This window comes from Dromiciops gliroides, chromosome 2 (genome assembly GCF_019393635.1).
Source record: "Dromiciops gliroides isolate mDroGli1 chromosome 2, mDroGli1.pri, whole genome shotgun sequence".
In the NCBI taxonomy this organism is placed as follows: domain Eukaryota; kingdom Metazoa; phylum Chordata; class Mammalia; order Microbiotheria; family Microbiotheriidae; genus Dromiciops; species Dromiciops gliroides.
In genome coordinates this window covers 315,994,631-316,017,034 of record NC_057862.1, presented here as the reverse complement: position 1 = coordinate 316,017,034, position 22,404 = coordinate 315,994,631, and the positions used below count along the sequence as shown (strand labels likewise).

The following is a 22,404-nucleotide window of genomic DNA, read 5'->3' as shown; positions in this document are numbered from 1 at the left end:
ATAGTTCTGAGAAGGTGGTGCAAGGGCTGAAGATTTTGAAAGATCCCTGATTCTTGTCCTATTTTGGTTATTTGAACTTTGGTTACCTGAGATGTCATAACTGGCTCCCCTGACCCTTCTTTCAGACTCCAGAGTCCTCCATGTATCAATTTGTAATTGGACCCTCTGTAACTCCTAGTGCCAAGTTGCCAGAAACCCGTATTAGACACAATGCTTAAGGAGGAAAGAGACATCTCAATCTGGGGGAAAGACAGAAGAACTTTTGTTCACTATGGATCTTGTTTGAATGACTTCAAATTCTATACCTCCATGATTTACCTGTGGGATCCTATCTACCAGGACTCAAGGTAGACAGCTGGTCAATCTTAAAAAAAAAACAAACCAAAAACAGCTCCTAATTTATTTTAATCTGAAGTAGCTAAGGAAAATGAATACCTACTTGAGTTGATAATTTGTTTGCATAGAAACAACACCTTTCTTACTGATACAGCCTTAAGTCATTTAACATTTTAGGAATATTTTTAATAGTTTTTTTTTTTGTCCAATGTCTAAGTTACAATAAAGTAAGGACTATGTTGGGATACAATGACAAGGTTTGGGAGTCAGAGGACCTGGGTTTAGATCCCAGCTTTGCCACTTACTACATATCGGTGTTAAGCAAATCACAACCTCCCTGGGATTGTTTCCTTATATATAAAGTAAAAGAATGGACCAGATGATCTGTTAAAGTCCCTTTTAGCTCTAAATTTATGATACAATGAATTTAGATGTTGAACTACATGACCTAAGGTCTCTTCTAACTTATTAATGATGCATTTATTAATGGCCTTTTAAAATATGTTTATTTATACCCAACACTTTGGTGTGTATTATGATTCCAACAGTGGGGGTACTTATTCCCTCTCTTGATGCAGATTGTAACCCATCCATTTCTTTTCATCTTATACTCTCATAGATCCATGCTATCTGTTAGAGGACTTACTCTAAGCCTTTTTATATTTCATGAGTTTAATAATAACCATAATAATAGTGAACATTTATATAGTGCTTTAACTTTTGCAAAGCACTTTTCATAGGTTATCACATTTGATCCTCTTTTAAGAAATTGAAGTTTAGAAAAGTTAAGTGACTTGTCTGAGAATATCAATGCAGTACTTGACCTGTCCAATAATAATAATGATAATAATAATAATAATAATAATTCCATTCATAGAGGAAATGCTTGCTTTAGCATGGAGATAGACTATCCTTTCCACATCTAAGATTCTATAAAGTGTTTTGGTCATAAAGGAGAAGAATATGACCACTATTCAGTGAGATTTGGCCTTTTGAATAGTATTTTCAACACTGGGGGTGGGTTTGGTTGAGCCATCTACCTTCTTTGCCTAACTAACAAACATGCATTTCACAGTGGCTGTAAGTATAGATAGGTTCCAGCACAATTATTTGAAGGACAATGTGAAGGAACTTCTCAACCCTCGCTTTCAATTCTGCCTTTTCATCTGCTTAGTGAATTGCAGTCAGCAGCTGGAAACATTGCCTTTGACAGTCTCATCTTCCTATATTCATAGAATCACAGAATTTACAGTTAGAAGGAACCCTAGGGATCGTCTAGTCCAATCCAAATAGATTAAATAGAATCTATTTATTTAATAGATAAAGAAATTGATATCCAGAAAAAGGGAGGTAACTTCCCCAAGGTCACACAACTAGTTATTAGAAGAGGTAGGATGAAAGCACAAGTGTCCTGATTACTGGTTTAGTTTATAAACTTCTCTATTTGGCATTTGAAGCTTTTAAAAACATGGCCATGCAACTCACCCTGGATTCTTTTAAGTTCCAACTTAATGCCATCACATACAGGAAGCCTTTCCCAGCACCTTAATTCTGGTGTCTTCTCTTTGTTATAGGTCAATTATTTCTGTATATCTTTTGTCTATACATGTTTGTTTATTTGTTGTCTACCTCATCAGATTGTGAAATTCCTGAGGGTAGGAAATGTCTTGCCTTTTTTTGTATTGTCGGGATTTAGCACAGTGTACCAGTGTAAATAGTAGGTGCTTAACAAATGTTTATTGATCGATTGTACTTATTTGGGCCCATGTAGACTGGCATAGCAGTTTTGATGTGTTTTTCTGACACAGACCAGTTTGCCTCTCATTTGGTGGTCTAGTGGCCCCTGTGGTTTTTGGGGCTCATGCTGAATTTCGTGTGAACACCTGGTTGGCTTAGCCCATTGCAGCTCAGAAGACCCAAGCTTAATAAATCCTCAAACCGCAGTCTTCCTAGTCGTGAGGATTATAGGTATGCTATACCATCTTCATTAGACTTATTTTCTGTTAAAGACAATGGGTAGATTTAGTATATCCATGTTGGAATAATTAATCCATATAGGAAAATCTGGTGTCAGAGTAAACAATGACAATGAAAGGAAGAGAAATTTTTCTAAAAAACAAATGCATAAAAATGAATAAATGATTGCCCTTTTTCTCCTACCTCGTTTTTTTTTAAGCTGCAAAGAAGCAGTGGAGTGCATTTGAATTTGTGAGCTTTAGGATTTTATTTTTATGTATTTTTATGTTTCAAATGAGTGACCTAATCACAGCAGCTGGATTCTCCTTAGACAATCTGTGTACAGAGGTTTTTATATTTTTAATCTTTTGGTGGTTTTCCTTCATGTAGCTTTTGTTTTGATTGCTCTTGTTAATGTAGGGTGTTAAATGATTGATTGTTTTTAAAAAAACATTTTTCTTAAACCTTGCTATGTGTTCATTGTTTTGCCACTTCACAGGTAATTTGAAGGATGAGGAATAAAGATGAGCAATCTTATTTTTGTTGCTAATGATAATTATAGCAATTCTGCTGTAAGTTGTAACCTGATATCCTGTTTAACCTCCAGAGTCTTTGTTTCTTGGAAATAAAAAACCTGTTCAGCTCCAACAGCTCCTTCGTATAAAGTGAAGGGCTCTCCTATCTTAGTATTTTAGATCATCAACTAAGGAAATATAATTGGCAGATTTTGTATCGAAGGAAAATGGTTCCTATAGGTGAATATTTACCTTCCAGCTCTACTGGAGCATGTGGGTAAAAATAAATACATTCAGATCTATAGCTAGGTGTTTCTGTCCTTGGGGCCAGTTCCAAGAGCTTCTTACCTTCCCATACCCAAATTTGAAGAATTAAAATTATTCCTATTGTGATAAAATAATGGAATTTGGCAGATGCCCTGGGGGCCCCACCTGATTGATTTAGTATTGTTTACATTGGGTGAGAATGAGAAACAGACTAAGTACCTACTTAAGGATGATTAGATGGAGGCCACACCTGGCTGGCCCTGAGTGATGTGTTGGTGTACTACTGATGTCAGCAGGAGACTACTCTCAACCAACCAGCTTGAAGGACCTTCCCTTTGGGGGGAGGGAGAGAGAAACTAGGAAGTAGATGCTCACTCATAGAAGAACTCTCTTTTTGGTGAGGAGGAACAAGCGTGGCAGTAGAACGGGGGTGGGGGCCTCTTAGTTGTTCAGACACTGGCTTGGTGGTGAGAGATTTCACGTGGGCTGCTAAGAAAGGAAATTGCTTTCTTTCTCTTTGGCTATACAGAATTAGATCTGAGCTAGGATTTCCATGCTATAATCTCCCTCTTCACTAACTTATAATATATATTTTAATCTTTAAAAGCCTAAACTCTTGCTGAATTTATCAGTGATTTTAGCCAGCTTCCCCCCAAGACTGGGGGGGCAGATTAGAACCCACAATTTAGATTTTAAACAACACACACACACTATATATATATAATATATGGGGGGGGGAGGGGGAGAGCCATAGCCATCTAGCTGTGTTGTACTATTAGAAAAAAATGTTAAGAAACCAACTTCAGCATGATATGATGGGTTCTATGAATAGCAGAGCATTATTTCCTTGAACTTGGAATTCAGATTGTCTTATATCGAGTGATTTGTTAAGGAGATGCCTGTGAAAGTACCAACTGTATCCTTTTCCATTAAGGACTATGAGAATTTCATATTCTCATTAAAGATGGGGAAAAAGTTTTGTAGCATGAAATCGAAATAAATCTGAATTATTGTGTCAGTTTACTGTTCTGGCCTTGACACTTAAGGTGTAATGATTTGGGTTGCCTCTCAACACAAAAATGAATCATATCCAAGACCGAGTTTATAAACCTCTAAGAGAAAATTATATTATGTCATATATTCTAATAAGGTATTTGTGTTTGATAAGGAGCCCTCTTCAGATGCTTTGGAGGTGTGATTATTCAAGGGAGTCAGGAAGAAAAGTACCTTTACATTTTTCATGGACATTATTTACTTTAGATTCTAAAGTCCTACCCCCATGTCTTGTGATGTGATGATTCCGGGTTCTTGAGGGCTATGCCAGTAGGAGCAAAAATGCTGGTGGTTCCTACCATGTGGGAAAGACTTCAAGCATGGGCCCAGCCACAAACTGTATAACTGGTAGCTGAGGACCATGACTCTGGCTGAACTCAGTGAAACTCATGACTGGTTTGGCTCTGGGGTGATGAATTTTTTTAATCATAGCCATTCTCCAAGCCCATCCACTAAATTACAGAATGGATTGCAATGTGTACAGTGAAGAGAGTATTCAAACTGATGCAATTACAGATCTTTGAAGTGTTATCTACTTTGTACATATTATAGTGTGGTACAATGGAAAGAGCACTAGATTCAGACTGAGAGGACAGGAGGAGGGTTCAAATTACAGCTTTCCTACTTTCTATCAGTGTGACTTTGGCAAAAGGTGTAAAATCTTTGGAAAGCTTCAGTTTTCTCATCTATGAAATGAGATTGTTGGACTGGATGATACTTAAGGTCTATATTAGCTCTAACTCCAGTAAAATTTTAACCTGTTGCCTCATCATGATATGGATGAGATTCTAGGTTTTCAAAGGGTATATCACAAACTCTGGATTGAAGGAAAGGTCCCTCAAATTGTCCTGGTGATGAACTATGTCCAAGGACTGGTCTATTTAAATTTGTGGAAACATGTTATTAGAAGACTGGTTGGTGTGGCTTGGTGGTATAGTGGATAAAGCACTGGCCCTGGATTCAGGAGGACCTGAGTTCAAATGCAGACTCAGACACTTGACACTTACTAGTGTGACCCTGGGCAAGTCACTTAACCCTCATTTCCCTGTCTTTCTCCCCCCCCCCCCAATATTGTTTACTAAAAGTTGATTTTTTTTTCAGGGGGTGGGGGTGGGTAGGGATGGAGAGGGGAGGGGAGCACAGTAACTCATAAAAGATTGTATTACAAAGTTATGCATCTTTTGAAATATTGAAATAAGTATGCATTATTTTGAACTATTATTGTTATATCTAACAGTTTCTGAACATGAAGTTGGCCATTTTTTTGGAAAATAAAATATTTTGAAGATAGAATTAAATTCACCTTAATTATTGTTTCCTTCTGTGAATATGTTCAGATGCTAGGCCAATTTGCTCTAGTTTGGTTTAATGAAGACATTTTTTAATTGCCATATAAGGTTTCACCCTGTAACTTCTCTTAGCACATGGGCCCTCCTTTCCCTGGAATAGCTTACCATTCCCCTCCTTTGTGGCTTATTCACCACAGAATATCCTTCCACAAGGTCCCCCTCCTCCTTCTCTAGTTAGTAAATTCCTCTTGGACCCTCTGTTTTGTGGGGGGGCTGTTCACAACCTGTCTTCATTCTGTTCTTAGCCCTATTCCTGACCTTCTCTGGACCTTAAAACCATGCCTCCATACAGAGTACTTTCATTTCCTGCTCACCCCCTATCCTTTTCATCTTCCTTTTTATGTGTTGTTTTCTCCCATTGATAGTCCTTGCTCCTTGAGGTCAGGGACTATCTTTTTGCTTGAGGCAGATAGGTGGTACAGTGGATAGAGCATTGGGCATGGAGTCAGGAAGACTTGAGTTCAAATACAACCTCAGATACTTTTTTTTTTTTTGCAGGGCAGTGAGGGTGAAGTGACTTGCCCAGGGTCACACAGCTAGTAAATGTCAAGTGTCTGAGTCCAGATTTGAACTCAGGTCCTCCTGAATCCAGGGCCAGTGTTTTATCCACTGTGCCACCTAGCTGCCCCCAACCTCAGACACTTAATAGCTGTTTGACCCTAGGGAAGTCACTGCACCTCTGTTTGCCTCAGTTTCCTTATGTGTAAAATGGGGATAAGAGCACCTTCCCCAGTGGGTTGTTGTGAGGATCACATGAGAGAATAGTTATAAAAGCACTTAGCACAGTGCCTGCTCGTAGTAATAATTATATAAATGTAAGTCTTGCAGTTGCTGGTCCATATTAAGAACTTAATGAATGCTTGTTTTTTCTTTTTTTCTCTTTCCTTATGAACACATGAAAGTACAATATTAGATAAAAAGCCACTTTCCTGTGATATATAGTGTTTTAGGAAAATAAGGATAATAACAATTTTAGTAGTAATGACAACATTTTGTGAAGTATTTCGGGTTAATTTTCCTCCTTTTCTTTCTTAGGATTATAGGAGCAGGGATTCAGAGCTTAAAGGGACTTTTATGAAGACTGGGTTGAACATTTTTAGGCAAAGAATGACAAGTTAAATTAAAATATCACAGGCCTATAGATAACTATCATAGGATCTAGAGCTGGAAGGGATTTCAGAGACTACCCCCCCCCCCTTTTTTTTTTGGGTGGGGCCAATGAGGGTTAAGTGATTTGTCCAGGGTCACACAGCTAGTGTGAGGTATCTGAGGCCAAATTTGAACTCAGGTCCTCCTGAATCCAGGTACAGTGCTTTATCGACTGTGCCCTCTAGCTGCCCTGCCTCTCATTTTATAGATGTGGAAACTTCGACTCCAGGAGGCTAAATGACTTTCCCAAGGACATGCTGATAATAAATGGCAGTTGGGATTTGAACCCCAGTGATGCTGTAGTCACTGTTTTTTTCCACTGTAGTACCTACCTTACCTCCCAGAACAGACTCCAATCTAGTTGTGCTTTAATTTTCATACTAGATATTTTGCTGAAAGCTGTACTTCAAACACTTTTTTTTCTTTTTTCTTAAATTGCAAAAACTCCTTCCAAAGTCCCCATCTAAAGAGGGCTCAGAACAGGTTGGGGGCAGCTCTTCATTTCTCACCAGCTCTATTATTTGGATTTGCCTCCACCTTCTTCATGCTCGCTGGCTAGATACTTTTCTGGTCCTCTCCTTTCCCCCTTTTATGTGCTTTCTTCCTCTATTAATCTATGGTAAGGTCCTTGAGAGCAGAGACTGTTTTACTTTTTCTTATACATACCTGTAGCGCTTTGCTCTATGCCTACCTACAACACTGTAGGTGCTTAATAAAATTTTATTGTGTTGTAAGTAAAATTCATTTTAAATGTATGAGGGGAGGTAACCATTTAAAAAAAAAGAGTCCTGATGTGAATTCTTTCACCTAGAGAAGAATCCTTTTAAAATAGAAATCCTAACTGGCATCTGAATGCTTTTCCTCTATATCTATTGAAATCTTTCTCATTCTTCAAAGTCTGTCTCTGATCCGACCTTATATGTTACAACTTCCATAACCACCATAACTCACACTGATCTGAACTCTTATAGCACTTGCTAAGACTGCCTATTTCAGCACTAAATCCTCTGTTGTCTTGGACTGTAACTAAATTGTTTTAATAGATCTTGTGTCCCCAACAAGATTGTAAGCTCCTGAAGATTGAGAGAAAAGGGAGGCTATGTGATCCACCTGCTTTCAGAAAGGTGGTCATGAGGAATACTTTATTCTAGAGGACAAAACTAGAAGCAACATATAGAAGTTGCAGAACAGCAGATTTAAACCTTTCCTTATATCAAAGTAGCACACAGTGGGGCAGCTAGATGGCACAGTGGATAGAGCACCGGCCCTGGAGTCAGGAGTTCCTGAGTTCAAATCTGGCCTCAGACACTTAACACTTACTAGCTGTGTGACCCTGGGCAAGTCACTTAAGCCCAATTGCCTCACTAAAAAAAAAAAAATTAGCACACATTTCTTAATTTTCTGAGAATCAGGGCTGTCCCTAAGTAAAATGGACTGTTTCCAGGGATAGTAGAACACATTGACCCCTCAATGAAAACTTTGAACCTGATGTTGGATGGCTATTTCATAGTCCATAGTTTATAGAGCTAGAGCTGGAAGGGGCCTTAGTGGTCATCTAGTCCAAGTTCCTCATTTTACAGATGAGGAAACTGAGCCCCAGGGAGATTGGGCACATCATAAATGAGAAATTCTTGTGCTGGTATGGTTTGGAGTAGATGGCTTCTAGGTTCTAGGTCCCTCCCAGAGCTTAGAGGTGGTGGTTTTAAAATTACTCTGTGACTCCGGGCAAGGCATTTCACCTGGGCCCACCTTTCTTCACCTAGAAAATGGAGATTATAATGCTTGTACTACCTTCCCTACCTGCCTGGAAGGGTGGTTATAACCAAGGCCATTTATAGACTTTAAAGTACTCTAAAATTTGAACTGTTATTTTTATTATCATCATCGGCCTTTTACATTAGCGGGCATTGTTCCTGAAAGTACATAATTACAGACTTCAGCATGATAGAAGACCAAAGATGCTCTCCATCACGATACTTCTCTGAGATAATTAGCTCCCATGATTATGCCACTTATTATTCAGAAGTCCAGGCTCTTAAAGACTGATAATAGTAGGGCAGTTTACACCCCCTCAAAGCAATGACCAGCAAGAAAGCATTATTTCCAGAGGGGTCTTCTGTACTGATTTGTTATCATAGTGATAATTAAGTGAACGTTTCCATTTTGTTAAGAGTTCCCTTCAGAAATACCTATAAAAGGCTGGTTTTGAAACCCTATGGTTCCTCATTGGATTTAATGGTCCTACTGGGGACCTCCTAGCTAAATCATGGTTTCCTCCAGAAAGCATCATATTGATACTTATGAAAAGAGTTTTGACCTGGATTTAGCTGACTTTAGTTCCCAACTTCCCTGATCTTTCTTTCAGGCAGCCTTTGAGTTTTCAGTAATGATCACTTATTGCTTAGGGACTCTTAAAATGGGAAGCTTGTAAAGTGTTTTGCATCTTAAAAGCTCTGCAGTTCTTTCAGGAGGATATATTTGGCAAATGCTGCTCTGCAACATTAGGAAAATGAGTCTATGAGATAGCCCACTCCATGTTCTTTTGCAAATGGAGAAAGATTGCTTTGTAATAAAACAAAAAATCCTCCAAGGGGGAGGAGAATAATAAAATGAAATTGTTTTATGGTTTGTCAGTCCAAGAAGCTTTTAAGCCATATCTATAAAGGAGGACGTTTTAATGGGGCATCAATGTTTGTTCTGTATTGGAAGTGCAGAAACATATTATAAGGGGTGTGATTTAGCTCCCTTAAGTTGGATCTCCTTGGGCAGAGATTTAGATGTTTGAACTTTCTTTGACAGAACTATATCAAGTAGATTTTTACCTTTGACCGTTTCAATGCAACAAGCATTTACTTTGTTTATTTTTTAAAATTTGAATCCAGGTTCTTTGACTCCACATTTAGTGTTCTTACCCCTATATTAGACTGACAATTTGATGAGGGAGAAAGCATTAACAATAGAGACTGGTGTGTGTAGTATGAGACAAGGTACCTTCTAATAGGTGAACTGACCCTTGAAGGAAGCTAAGGATGCTATGAGGCAGGGATGAAGGTGAGTTCATATCAGGCATAGGTGAAAGTCTGAGAAAAGCCAAAAAGGTACAAGATGGGATGATAAATTCAAGGAACAACAAGTAAGTCAGTCTTGATAAAATACAGTGTGTGAGGAGAGTTAGACAAAATACAGGTGTAATGGGAGGATGAAGCCAGGTTGTGGAGAGTCTCCACATTACATGACAGACTGAAGAGCTTGCATTTTATCCTAGAGGTCATAGGGAACAGCTTAAGCTTTCTGGGCAAGGGTGTTATGTAGTCAGACTTCTATATTTCTTTCTGAAAAGATCCTAAGCAATGGCTTGTCCCCTACTCCATTAAAGATTTTTTTTTTAACAGATTTGGTCTCACTCCATTTACTCACCTTTTTTTTTTTTAAATAATGGGGCAATGAAGATTAAGTGACTTGCCCAGGGTCACACAGCTAGTAAGTGTCAAGTGTCTGAGGTCGGATTTGAACTCAGGTCCTCCTGAATCCAGGGCCGGTGCCTTATCCACTGTGCCACCCAGCTGCCCCTCAATCATTTTGTTTAAAAGACTAAAATGGTAGTAGAAAGGGGAAAAAAAGAGAAAAATCAGCTGTCATATTGTGAACATAATTGATTCAATAAATAATGTTTTTAATTCCCAAGGCAAACCTTAGAGGCTTCACTTTATGTCAATTAGTGTTCTGTTCTGTAAATGGCGGCCTTCTTTATTTAGACAGATGGGCACAGTTCACCCATTTCTCACTTTCTGTGGAAGAAGCATGCTTTTTTTTTTTAAAAAAGAAAGATCATCTAAATTTATGTGTATAATTTAAAAAAAATGGAACTTGAAAAGTTTCTGTGAAATTAGTATTGTCTTTATTGAGCTTATAATGGCACACATGGTTTTCTTTGTATAATAGTTTTGTTTTTTTTTTTAGGGGAGAAGTAGAGGAAGTAGAGGCCCCAGATTGGAACTATATAGTTATAGGTTCTGACCTGAAAGAGAACTGAGAGCATTTTCATAGCACTGAAAATTTTACTTTATTCTCTCCCATTTCCATTTGTTTTGGAAGGAGGCTGGCCCAGGGTCTGCATAATGTATAGTATGCTTTAGCATTTATTTTAGAGAATCTCAAATTTCTGTGATATTTGGCACTTGTTCAACCAGAGGTTTCCATGACGGGCATTGGGTCTTGCCAATAAAGTAATTAATGCTCCTTGTGATGACCATACATGTTGTTACATTGCCTTGTGTACCATCCAAGAAATTTGTTCAGTATTTTGTCCAGCTGAATTTCTTTGAATTTTCTGTATGATCCCATGACCTTCCCAGAGTCCATATCACTGGAACAGAATCATCATTCAGTCAGTAAGGATTTTTTAAGCACCTACTCTATTTCAAGTGTTGTGTTAAGTGCTGGTGATTAAAAACAAAATTTTAAAAAATGCCCCTGCCCTCAGGGCAGCTAGGTGGCGCAGTGGATAGAGCGCTGGCCCTGGAGTCAGGATGACCTGAGTTCAAATCTGACCTCAGACACTTAACACTGGCTGTGTGACCCTGGGCAAGTCACTTAACCCCAATTGCCTCACCAAAAAAAAAAAAAAAAAAAAAGAAAAACAAACAAAAAAAATGCCCCTGCCCTCAAGGCACTAGCATTCTCTAGGGGGAAAGGATCGCTTTTTCTTTGTATTCCCCAGTGTTTCCTACAATTCCTAGCATGGAGTAAATGGGTAACACTTGCTTGTTGATTGATTGATTCAGAACTCCTAGCCATCATCTCCCTAGTTTCCAGGACACCCAAATTAGAAAATTTCCTGGAGGATTTAATACTTTCATCCTTTGGTTCCTGCGGTGGCTGTCTCAGGTGCCCTCTACACCTGGGCCAGGCTCCAACCATGCTTCAGTTCACTGCCAGGCCATCTCCTTAACAGAATGCTGCCTTGAATCATCCTTCACAACTGTCCTTCCTTGATCTCTCCCCTGTTTAGAGCCATAATCACACCAACTCCTTGGTCCTAGAAAAGATATGTCAAATCAAGCCCCATAGAGACCCCTTAACATCTGTGTAACTTTCCAAACCAAACTCCACCTAGATTCTACTCCCCTATATCATTGCCTCCCCATATATAAGGATATAAATTCCTTGAAGGCAGGATTGCCTCTATTTTTGTATTTTTATTTACAGTACTTAGCACTTATCATAGTTCTTGAGATGTAAGCTTGAAAACTACTTTTTCATTCATTCATTCATTCATTCACTCATCTTCCAGTTTCTTGTAAGTCATGTCTTTTTTTTTTTTTTTTGTGAGGCAGTTGGGGTTAAGTGACTTGCCCAGGGTCACACAGCTAGTAAGTGTTAAGTGTCTGAGGCTGAATTTGAACTCAGGTCGTCCTGAATCCAGGGCCAGTGATATACCCACTGCGCTTCCTAGCTGCCCCAGTCATGTCTTTTTTTTTTTAAAATAAAAGTATTTTATTATTTTCCAGTTACATGTCGAGATAGTTTTCAGCATTTGTTTATATGATTTCCAATTTCAAATTTTTCTCCCTCCCTCCCTCCCTCCTCCCCTAGATAGCAGGCAATCTGATATAGGTTTTATATGTGTATATATACACACACACACACACACACATATGTATGCATATATGTATGTACATATATATGTATATATACACACACACACACATATATACATATACACATACATAACATTAAACATATTTCTGCATCAGTCATGCTATAAGAGAAGAACCAGAGCAATAGGGAAAAACCTTAAAATAGAAAAACAACAGCACCAAAACCAAAAGAAATAGTATGGTTCAATCAGCATCCATATTCCACAGTTTTTTTTTTTTTTCTGAATTTGGAGAGCCTTTTCCATCATGAGTCCCCTGGAACTTTCTCGTACCATTGTATTGGTGAGAAGAATCCAGTCTATCATAGTTGATCAACACATAATGTTGATGATACGTTGTATAATGTTCTTCTGGTTCTGCTCATCTCACTCATCATCAGTTCATGCAAGTCCTTCCAGGTTTCTCTGAACTTCTCCTGCTCATCGTTTCTTATAGCACAATAGAATTCCATGACATTTATATACCACAACTTGTTCAGCCATTCCCCAACTGATGGGCAATCCCATAATTTCCAATTCCTTGCCACCACAAAAAGAGCAGCTATAAATATTTTTGAATATGTGGGTCCTTTTCCCTTTTCTATGATCTCCTTGGGAAAAAGACCCAAGAGTGGTATTGTTGAGTCAAAGGGTATGCAGAGCTTTATAGCCCTTTGGGCATAATTCCAAACTGTTTTCCAGAATGGTTGGATCGGTTCATAGCTCCACCAACAATGCATTAGTGTTCCAATTTTTCCACAGCTTCTCCAACATTTATTATTTTCCTTTTTTTGTAATTTTAGCCAATCTGATAGGTGTCAGGTGGTACCTCAGAGGTGTTTTCATTTGCACCTCTCTAATCAATAGTGATTTAAAGCATTTTTTCATATGTGTAAAGAAATTCACTAGGTTAATCAACTCCTGGCTGGCTCACCAAAAACTGTGGGGACCAATTTTTAATTGGGGAGTGCTAGCTAAGTGGCTCACCGCAATATTTGGGCAAGGAAGGAAACTGGCAGCCTCCCTCAAAACAGAACAAGATTTATTTTAATAAGAACAAACTTAAAAAAAAAACACAAACAGGATCAGTATGATCAAGGGAAAGGAAATAAAAAATGGGGAAAGCGGGGATAGCTAGATGGCGCAGTTGTTAAAGCACTGGCCCTGGATTCAGGAGTACCTGAGTTCAAATCCGGCCTCAGACACTTGACACTTACTAGCTGTGTGACCGTGGAAAAGTCACTTAACCCCCATTGCCTAAAAAAAAAAAATGGGGAAAGGGAAATTATAATATCTGAAAAATACCACCACCCAGGAATCAGCTGAAAATACTCAGCAGAACGCCTGTGACTTTCCAGCTTCCACCTAGAATGCCCAATTCTCCCCAAATCTAGAAACACCCCACACAGTCCCAGCCAATGGGATGGCTGCTCTGACAGTCACATGACTGCCCTCACTAGGATTCCAATCATTATAATTTTTCCAGGCCCATGTAGGCATCAGTGAGTGGTGATGATGTGAGGTGCCAGAGCCCTGGCAATGGCTACAAACAGTGAGTGGAGCACCACGCAGCCTGTGGAGCCCCAAGCCAGTGTGCACTAAGGCATAAAAACCTCAAATAACAATTAATTCTTTACATATGGGAATAGATAGCTTTAATTTCTTCATCAGAAAACTGCCTGTTCATATCCTTTGACCATTCCTCAATTGGGGAATGACTTGGATTTATATAAATTTGATTTAGTTCCCTATGTATTTTAGAAATGAGGCCTTTATCAGAAGTACTGGCCACAAAAATTGTTTCCCAGCTTTCTGCATCCCTTCTAATTTTGGATGCATTGCTTCTGTTTGTACAAAACCTTTTTAATTTAATGTAATCAATCAAAATCATCCATTTTGCATTTTATAATATTCTCTATCTCTTGTTTGGTCATAAACTGTTCTCCTTTCCAAAGATCTGAAAGGTAGACTATTCCTTCCTCTCCTAATTTACCTATGGTATCACCTCTTATGTCTAAATCATGTATCCATTTTGACCTTTTTAGTATAAGGTGTAAGATGTTGGTCTATGTCTAATTTCTGCCATACTCTCTTGCAGTTTTTGTCAAATACTGAATTCCTATCCTGGAAGCTGGAGTCTTTGGTTTTATAAGTCATGTCTTTTTACTGTACCCTTAATTCTCTCCATAAAGGAGAGACATTTGACCTTTCCTCCTTTTTCCTTCATCTAGTCATTGACTTCCTCGGAATCTAATTTTGATTATATTACTGTTTATTTTTTTCTGTCTCTTACAAATCACTTAACCTCCTAATGCTCTATATTGGGAGGAATTTGCTTCTTTGGGAGCTCTCTATATCAATGAAATCACAGGTCTAGTTCCTATCTCTTCAGTTTAGAATCTCTTTTTTTTCTCCTCTGAGAGTTCTTCTCTTACTCCACTGATTCAAGGCCTTGTGATAACTGTGCCAATAAACAATTGGTGGTAGCCAGGTAGGTTGTTTCCATATTTATGCTCCCCTCTACTGGATGTTGAAGTACAACTCAGTCAGGCAGCTCTCCATAATGGAATTAGTTTTCTCCCTGTTCGTCAGGTTTTTTTTTCCCTTCAATATTCTTTGTTCTATCATTCCTTATCTGGTTCTCAGAGTAGAATATTATCTCATATTTAAAAGAGACTTCAGAGATCATCTTGTCTAATGTCCTCATTTGCAGTAGAGGGAAACTGAGGCTCTGAGAAGTGATTGACTCCCAGGTTCATGCAGCCTGTTAGTTGCATGCAGTGTTGGGCCTAAACCACAGTTTTTCCGATTCCCACTGTCCCTCTTTTCCTTGATGCTTTTGCTAAGGTTGCTGTCTGCTTGTTGTGCTTTTCAGAACACAACTCCTTAGGGAGGCAAGGCTAAGTGGGACAGAGATTTACAGTTTTGTTTTATAGTTAGTATGTTTGCAACAGCTAGAGGCAAGGGGAGGAAGAGGCGACATTTTTGTTTCTTTTCTTCAGTAGCTCTCCCAGCCTCAATACCCAGCTGTGTCAGAGCTTCACTTTCTCCTTGCACCTGCCTCTTAGGGTCCCTCTCTTTAAGATACACCTTAGACACCATCTTCTGCATGATACTTTTTCTGATCTACCCCCAAATTCCAATGCTCTCCCTCCTAAATTACATTGAATTTAACTATTTCATATATATTCATATTTTTTCCACTTCATTTTTATGCTGTATATATTTACATATGTACTTGTCTCCTCCACTAGCATGTAAGCTCCTTGTGGGTAGGGAGCATTTAATTCTTTTTTAAAAACAAAATTTTGTGGTTTAATGAGGGTTAAGTGACTTGCCCAGCATCACACAGCTAGTTAAGTGTCAAGTGTCTGGACCCAGATTTGAACTCAGGTCCTCCTGAATCCAGGGCCGTTGCTTTATCCACTGCACCACCTAGCTGCCCCATGTTTTATTCTTTATACTTATACCTACAGTGTCAAGCACAATGCCTGGCACCAGGCACATAGCTTGTTGATGAATGGGAAATTCTATATCTGTGGTATTGTAATGAACCTAATTCTTTGAAACCGAAAACATGATCATATATTAATACCCTTGGACTCCTTGAAGGAAAAAGGTTTGATAATTATGAAAGTACATGTATATGTATATGAAAACTATTGGTTATGTTTATTAATATATGAAAGTACATTCTTTTTTCACTCTCACAGGGAATTAGAATAATGGAAACTCTTCTGAAAGAACAGTGTGGGACCCCCTTACCTGAGTAAAGAATAATCAGTGAGTAAAAAACCAAAGTCTGAATCTCTTTCTCTAGCCATTTATGGTAAGCTTTTTTGAACCTGAGTTGTAGCTCTATGTGCCGAGGCCTGTTTCACATGCGTGGTCTTTCCTTACCAGTTCAATATTTGTAGTTTGCATTGTTCTTAGGCAAGATTTAGGATCATAGCTGAATTTGATTGAATAGTGGACAGCTAATTCTGGTTCTGCAGCTCTGAGCATGGCATGAACCTGTAAGAAAATTCTCAAAGCAAAAGACTCACAATGAACTGGACCTCATGAAATTGCTAAAAATAATGAAGGGGGCTTTAAAAACTATGTTTAGAGCAAGAAGGAGAAAGAAGGGCCAGCTCTATAGCTTGAGGCAACTGCCATGATATTAACAGATGACAGAGAGAAAACAATCTTGTTCCCTTCTTGGAGACAGAACCTAACTGCTTTAAATGAGCTTGAGTTTCTGGTTCCAGATAATAAACTGCATTCCAGGATACTGAGAGAACTTACAGATCTGATTATATAATTATTGTAGGTAATCATTTAATCAAAAAGAATTAATCAATTAATTAAATATGTCAGGCAGACACTGTCCTAGGCACTGGGGATACAAATGGAATGAATTGCATGATTCCTAGTCACAGTACTAACTATTGAGAGATACTGGACTTGGGCGCTGGAGGTGGCCTTCTCTTTTGTTCTTCATGCTCGTTTGATACCTTTCATTATGTAGCATAGCAAAAACAAAAACAAAAACAAAATTGGAAGATGTGATGTTCAGTTTACTTCATTGTCTTTTGCAACTCATTAGTGATTTTGATTAAATTTTTTGTTATAGGATAAACTTGGGTGGCTTGTTTAAAGTTGCTAGGTGTATCCATGATCTTAAATTACTCCTGTTCTCATTTGTAAGTGGTGAGGCCTGTACTGTTAAGCCTACTCTTTATCTTATTGCCAAATAATATCACTTTATACTCTTATGTAAGTATTATGCTCACATTCTGGGATCCTATACAGAGTTTTTAGTTTTGGTGGGAGTTTAGTATGGATGATACTCATTTGAACAACTTGGCCTTCTCTTCAAGTGGGTATTGGAAAAATGGGAAGTTTAGAAGGCTGTTTCATCATGGGCCAGAATAAAAGTATATAAATCTCACCAACCAATTTGCTTGTGGCATTGCTGCTGACAAATCCATTCGACATGTTTTTGATTCCTTGTCAGTTTTGAATAAAACAAATAGCCTGGGCATTTGTTTGTTCATGCTTCTGACAGCTGAGAGAACAACTGCTTGTTGGAATTTGATAACATAGCAAGGTCCTATGCTATCACTATGATTAAGATCTCAATTTAAGCCATATCTTTCTCTTCATTTAGCCATTACTATTGTAAAGTTAGACTTAAAATGATATGCTGACTTTGTTTTAAGATCATTACTCGACAGAAATATAATTAACTCAAGAAGGGCCCATAGTCATTGAATTCAAGTGAATATTAAAGAGTTACTACAGAAAAAAAGAAGTAAATAACTGTTGTGTATTTATTAGATGATAAAATCTGCTTTCTTTTCCTTACAAGGGGAAGTTGAGTCCATGTCTGCAGTTCCAAGAGAACAATGCCTTTGTTGCCACTGAATTTCCAGAACCTTTGGCCATTCCAGTCATAGAGTGAGGAGGGCTCAAGCATACAACACGGACAGCTTAAAGAAAAGGAATTAGTCTTCTACAAGTATTTAAAAGGATATACTCTGGGGCAGCTAGGTGGCGCAAGTGGATAAGCACCAGCCCTGGAATCAGGAGTACCTGAGTTCAAATCTGGCCTCAGATACTTAACGCTTACCAGCTGTGTGACCCTGGGCAAGTCACTTAACCCCAATTGCCTGACCTAAAAAAAAAGAAATCATACTCTTTTGGGAACACGGTTCTTTTTCCATTTGCTGAAAGAAAACCTGACTCTTGGAGATAAATTCTACAATTGGAATTTTATTGGAATTTTACTTTTTTTTTTACTTTGAAAATGAAAAAGCATGTGATGTTTAGGATAATTTTTGCTAGTGATGCCTAGTATTGTCTATAATTGTCTAATGCCATGAAAGAATCAAGAATTGTTTAAGAAGAACAGATGGTGGTCCTCCATGTACATGAACATCACTATAGTCACAGGATCATGAGGATTAGTAAATTTAAATTTAACCCTTATATGAACAAAGGAATTGTGTTTTGAACCTGAGATGGCCTGTGGTAGTCAGCCTGTTGTTGGACTATGTTAAAACAAATTACCTTTATAGAGCATAGATTATGATGGTTTGGTATCCTTTTCATTACTCTCAAGAAGCACATTAGCCATTTTTCCTATAATAATAATTTTATATTCTGATATTCTAGGTGAATCCATGACATTTAGTAGAGCATTAAGTTGGATATAAAGAGATGAGTTCTAGTCTTGATTGATATTATCAGGTCAGTTAACTGATTTTCATTTCCTTATCTCTGTTAAGTGGGATAAGACTTGCCCTACTTGTGTCTACTATTTGCAAGGCAACACAAAAATCTTTACAAATATTATCTCATTTTACCTTCACAATAGCACTGGAAGGTAGGTGTTATTTGTACCCCCATTTTATAGATGAAGAAACCTAGACAAACTGAGGTTAAGTTACTTGCTCAGGGTCACACAGCTAGGAAGTGTGTCTGGGACTGGATTTGAACTCAGGTTTTCCTGACTCTAGGCTCAATGCTTTATCTGATGTGCCGCCTAGATCAAGTCAGATAATAGATATGAAAGCACTCTGAAAAGTTGAAGACAATAAAATTCTTTCTTAAAAACCACAGTTCAGTACTGATTTATTCTATGAGATGAAGACAAAGTAAGCAAAACATAAATGAAACATGTTAGTTGTGAAAGAGAATAATTTTGAATTCATCCTAGGATAGAGAAAATGGCCCATCATTGAAAGTTTCAGAAGATAATTTCTTATTCTTAATATTCAAACCTTCATTTCACTTCATGCATTGATGGGTTTTATGGTTATTGTACTTTTCAATGCAGGCTTTGAATTGTGAACTTTTATTTCTTATATTTGTGTTGCTTGATTTTTCCCCCCCTTAGGATAATTTCCCCTGGGTTTTTTTGCTATATCATTTAGCCTTCAATTGTACTGGGAAGAAAATATGAAGGACAGAACTTAGAGGTTACTTTGTTTTTTCCATCAATATGTGGTACCTGGACTTTTCAAATGACAGCCTAGTTCCAAAAATAAGACGTTATAGTATTGCTATTCCAGTGAAGTTGTATCTGATTTGCTTCCTTTCCTGAGGAATTTAAGGTGATTTACAGAGATTATCTTACTCTCTTTTATATGACTCCTTTGAAGAACTTAGGATCTTTAGTATTATGTCCATTTTAGAGATGAAAAGAAAACAAAACTAACCTAAAGTACAAAGAGGCAGAATTTCCTTTATAACTGAATTGGTTTAGGAGTTTAAAGGTCAGCCCAAAACCCATCAGGCACCATAGTCTTCTGCAGAGTTGCTTCTTCCAATTTGCTGAATTTCATCCTTAGATGCATTATTTTCTCAAAGGTCACCTTTACACTAAGGTTATATCTTTTACATTTGTGATAATAATTTTTGCCTACTCATTTTATTTTCGCAGATATTGGTAGCTTTATGTATCAAATCTGTTCTGATATGCCATTTAAAAATGGATTATGGCTTATAATTTATTTTAATTCTATATACTTCTCATTGTCATGTGATCAGACATCCGAAAGTCCCTATTTGGCTGTCCTGTTTTCTCCCCACCTCAAAACTGAGATGAAGGTATAATTTGCAAAAACAGGAATAATTTAGGAAGGTGTCAATTCTCAATATTTGGCTTGAGTAACCTTTAATATACTTGATGACTTTAGGTCACCAAACAACAGACTAAAAAAAAATGTATAAAAGACATCTTTGCTAATCTATTCAATTGTATAATTCATAGTTCCAGTTGTTTTTGAAGGCCTTGTAATTGATTCAACTCACTGGTCAATAAAGTTTTTAGTTCAAAATATGGAAAATGCGGAAAATCCCAATTATGAGGAAATTTAATTTAAGATTTTGCCTTACAATTGCCTGTTAGTGTTTCACCTTCGTAAAGTTTTATCCATTTAATCATACTGATGAAAGGTACTACATTTTTATATAAATGTATCATGTGTTTTCTATTCAGTAACACCTTATTTATCTGACACCTTGGCAGGATGAAATGATCCACATAAATTAATTTTACAGATAACCAAAGCTTGCTATCTTAAGTGGCAATCTTTTAAAATTTTCTGATGGAAATCTTGCCAAAATGTACGCCATGCTTCTTAAACAGTATTCTAAACATAGTTTTAATATCTTGTTGGTTAGCACCATGAATATCAATACTTTACACTATTTTGTAATTCAACAAAACCCTGAAGCTGCTATCATGATATATCAAGGGGTTTACCCCTATACTAAATAACCCCAGACTGCAGTATTTTAAAAAATTTTACTTGTTTATCTGTCAATAATGTTCCATTTCTAATATGCTGAAGCTATAAATCTAGATACTGAGGAATGCTATGTAATCTTATATAAAAGAAGAGCCAATAGTTTCTAATGGAATGAGGTGCTATCCTATGAACTTGAGTATATGGACATCATGATTTTTTTTGGTTGCCAAGAGACATTTTTTCATTGTCCTCTGGGTTCTTTTCTATAATGGATATGTATAATTTAGTATCATAAAATAATAAATTTAATGCTGGAACAGACCTCAGATGATGGACTAGGTTCTATCTAGTCCATCCCTGAGAGGTTAAGTGACTTATCCAATGTATGGTAATAAGTTTATAAGTAACTTTCAGATAAGTGTGTGACATTCTGTGAATTAATTAAATCCACCAAACTATTGTTTGATGGTTTTACTTAAATACATTCAATAATGGATGGATTAAAATACAACTGAATATTTCTCATATGAAGCCCATTATTTATGTAGTTAGAAGATTCCTGATGAGGTATTTTGATTCAGTGTTACTGCAATTTAAGAGGAGGAGGCAAATCTGTTGAATGCTTTGTGTAATATCCTTGAAAGGAATAGTTAATAGTATTGCTATCACTATGAAATAAAGGTGTTTCAACTACTGTGTGAGTGTGACTTTAATCTTATTTCTTTGGGTATCAAGTCAATTAGCATAGATTTTCTGTGGGATTCAAGTGGCCTTTATCTGCTAAGTTTCCTTTAGGCATTGTAAGGATGAGTTAGCCACCATGTTCTAATTTCCAGAATTTTCATAGAGAAGGATATACCAAACTAAATGGCATTTGCACTCTAACCCTTATGACACTATGGGGCTCTGCTAGTCCCTAGAAGTTTTCAATTTAGGTCTGGATCTCTTTGGTCTATTATTGGGTCTGGAAGGGCCTTTCCTACATGTAATAGCTCAGAAGCATATGTGGCAAGTATTTACATGCCTCCATAGGGAAACCAGGATCATTTCTGCCTAGGAAGGGGCTTACCAAAGCTAAAACAAAACAAAAGTAAAACAAAGCAAAACAAAAAGCACTCAGCAGTTGATTCAGGATGATTCCTTCTGCCTTCTACTGATTAGTATGTAAGCCCTTGAACTTTCCTGGTCTTATAAAGGCTGGTTTAAATCAAGAATTAACTGAACCTGCCACCAGTGTTACTATCAATGGGAAGATAAACTACATGGTCCTTTTGGGTCAGGATCTAAGTGCTGAATTTATTTAAATTTTGCATTAACTATCATAAACTCAGCTTTATACACTTGATTCAGTGACCTTTGATTGTATAGTGCTGTGGAGCTGAATTGTTTTGATTTGATAATCAAAACATAATGACCATATTAGTTAGTCAACAAATATTCATTAAGCATTAAGTGCATACTTTGTGCCAGACACTGCTAAATGCACAGTGTTTGAAGAGATTTGGTTTTTTATTTGGCACCTGTTAAGCATCTAATATGATCAGTCCACTGGGTTACATGCTTTATCTTTGTTTCTTTTTTGTGTTTTTATTTCTATTTCTTAACATTTCATACTCCAAAGAACTTATATTCATTTTGATGGTTCAGGAAAGAAAGTGATACAATAAAGTCATTTTTTATAAAAGCCAATCTAAAATTTCAATCTAAATGTAAAAAAAATGTTAAGGCAGATTAGAAGAACAAAAGTTAAAAATTATTGTCTATTATTTCCCTTGGAGGTTAATGCTTGAAGACTTAAAAGGAAAGATAAAATCCTATATTCAAAACACTATAAGGGTCTGCCTTTGCTCAAAACTATTGCTTTTGAGCTCCCATCAATTTATCTTTTTTGGTCTGCCAAA

At 37.3% G+C, this 22,404-nt stretch overlaps 1 protein-coding gene across 1 annotated transcript in view; it reads left to right on the top strand.

Annotated features, from left to right (window-relative positions):
* PRELID2 (PRELI domain containing 2) overlaps positions 1 to 21,199 on the top strand; it is an 89,268-nt gene extending 68,069 nt beyond the window's left edge. The window contains exons 6-7 of the mRNA XM_043980963.1: positions 15,977 to 16,046; positions 17,617 to 21,199. Of these exons, the coding sequence (XP_043836898.1) occupies positions 15,977 to 16,036 (60 nt within the window). The 3' untranslated portion in view covers positions 16,037 to 16,046; positions 17,617 to 21,199. The remainder of the gene's footprint in view (positions 1 to 15,976; positions 16,047 to 17,616) is intronic.
* Positions 21,200 to 22,404: the final 1,205 nt, after the last annotated feature.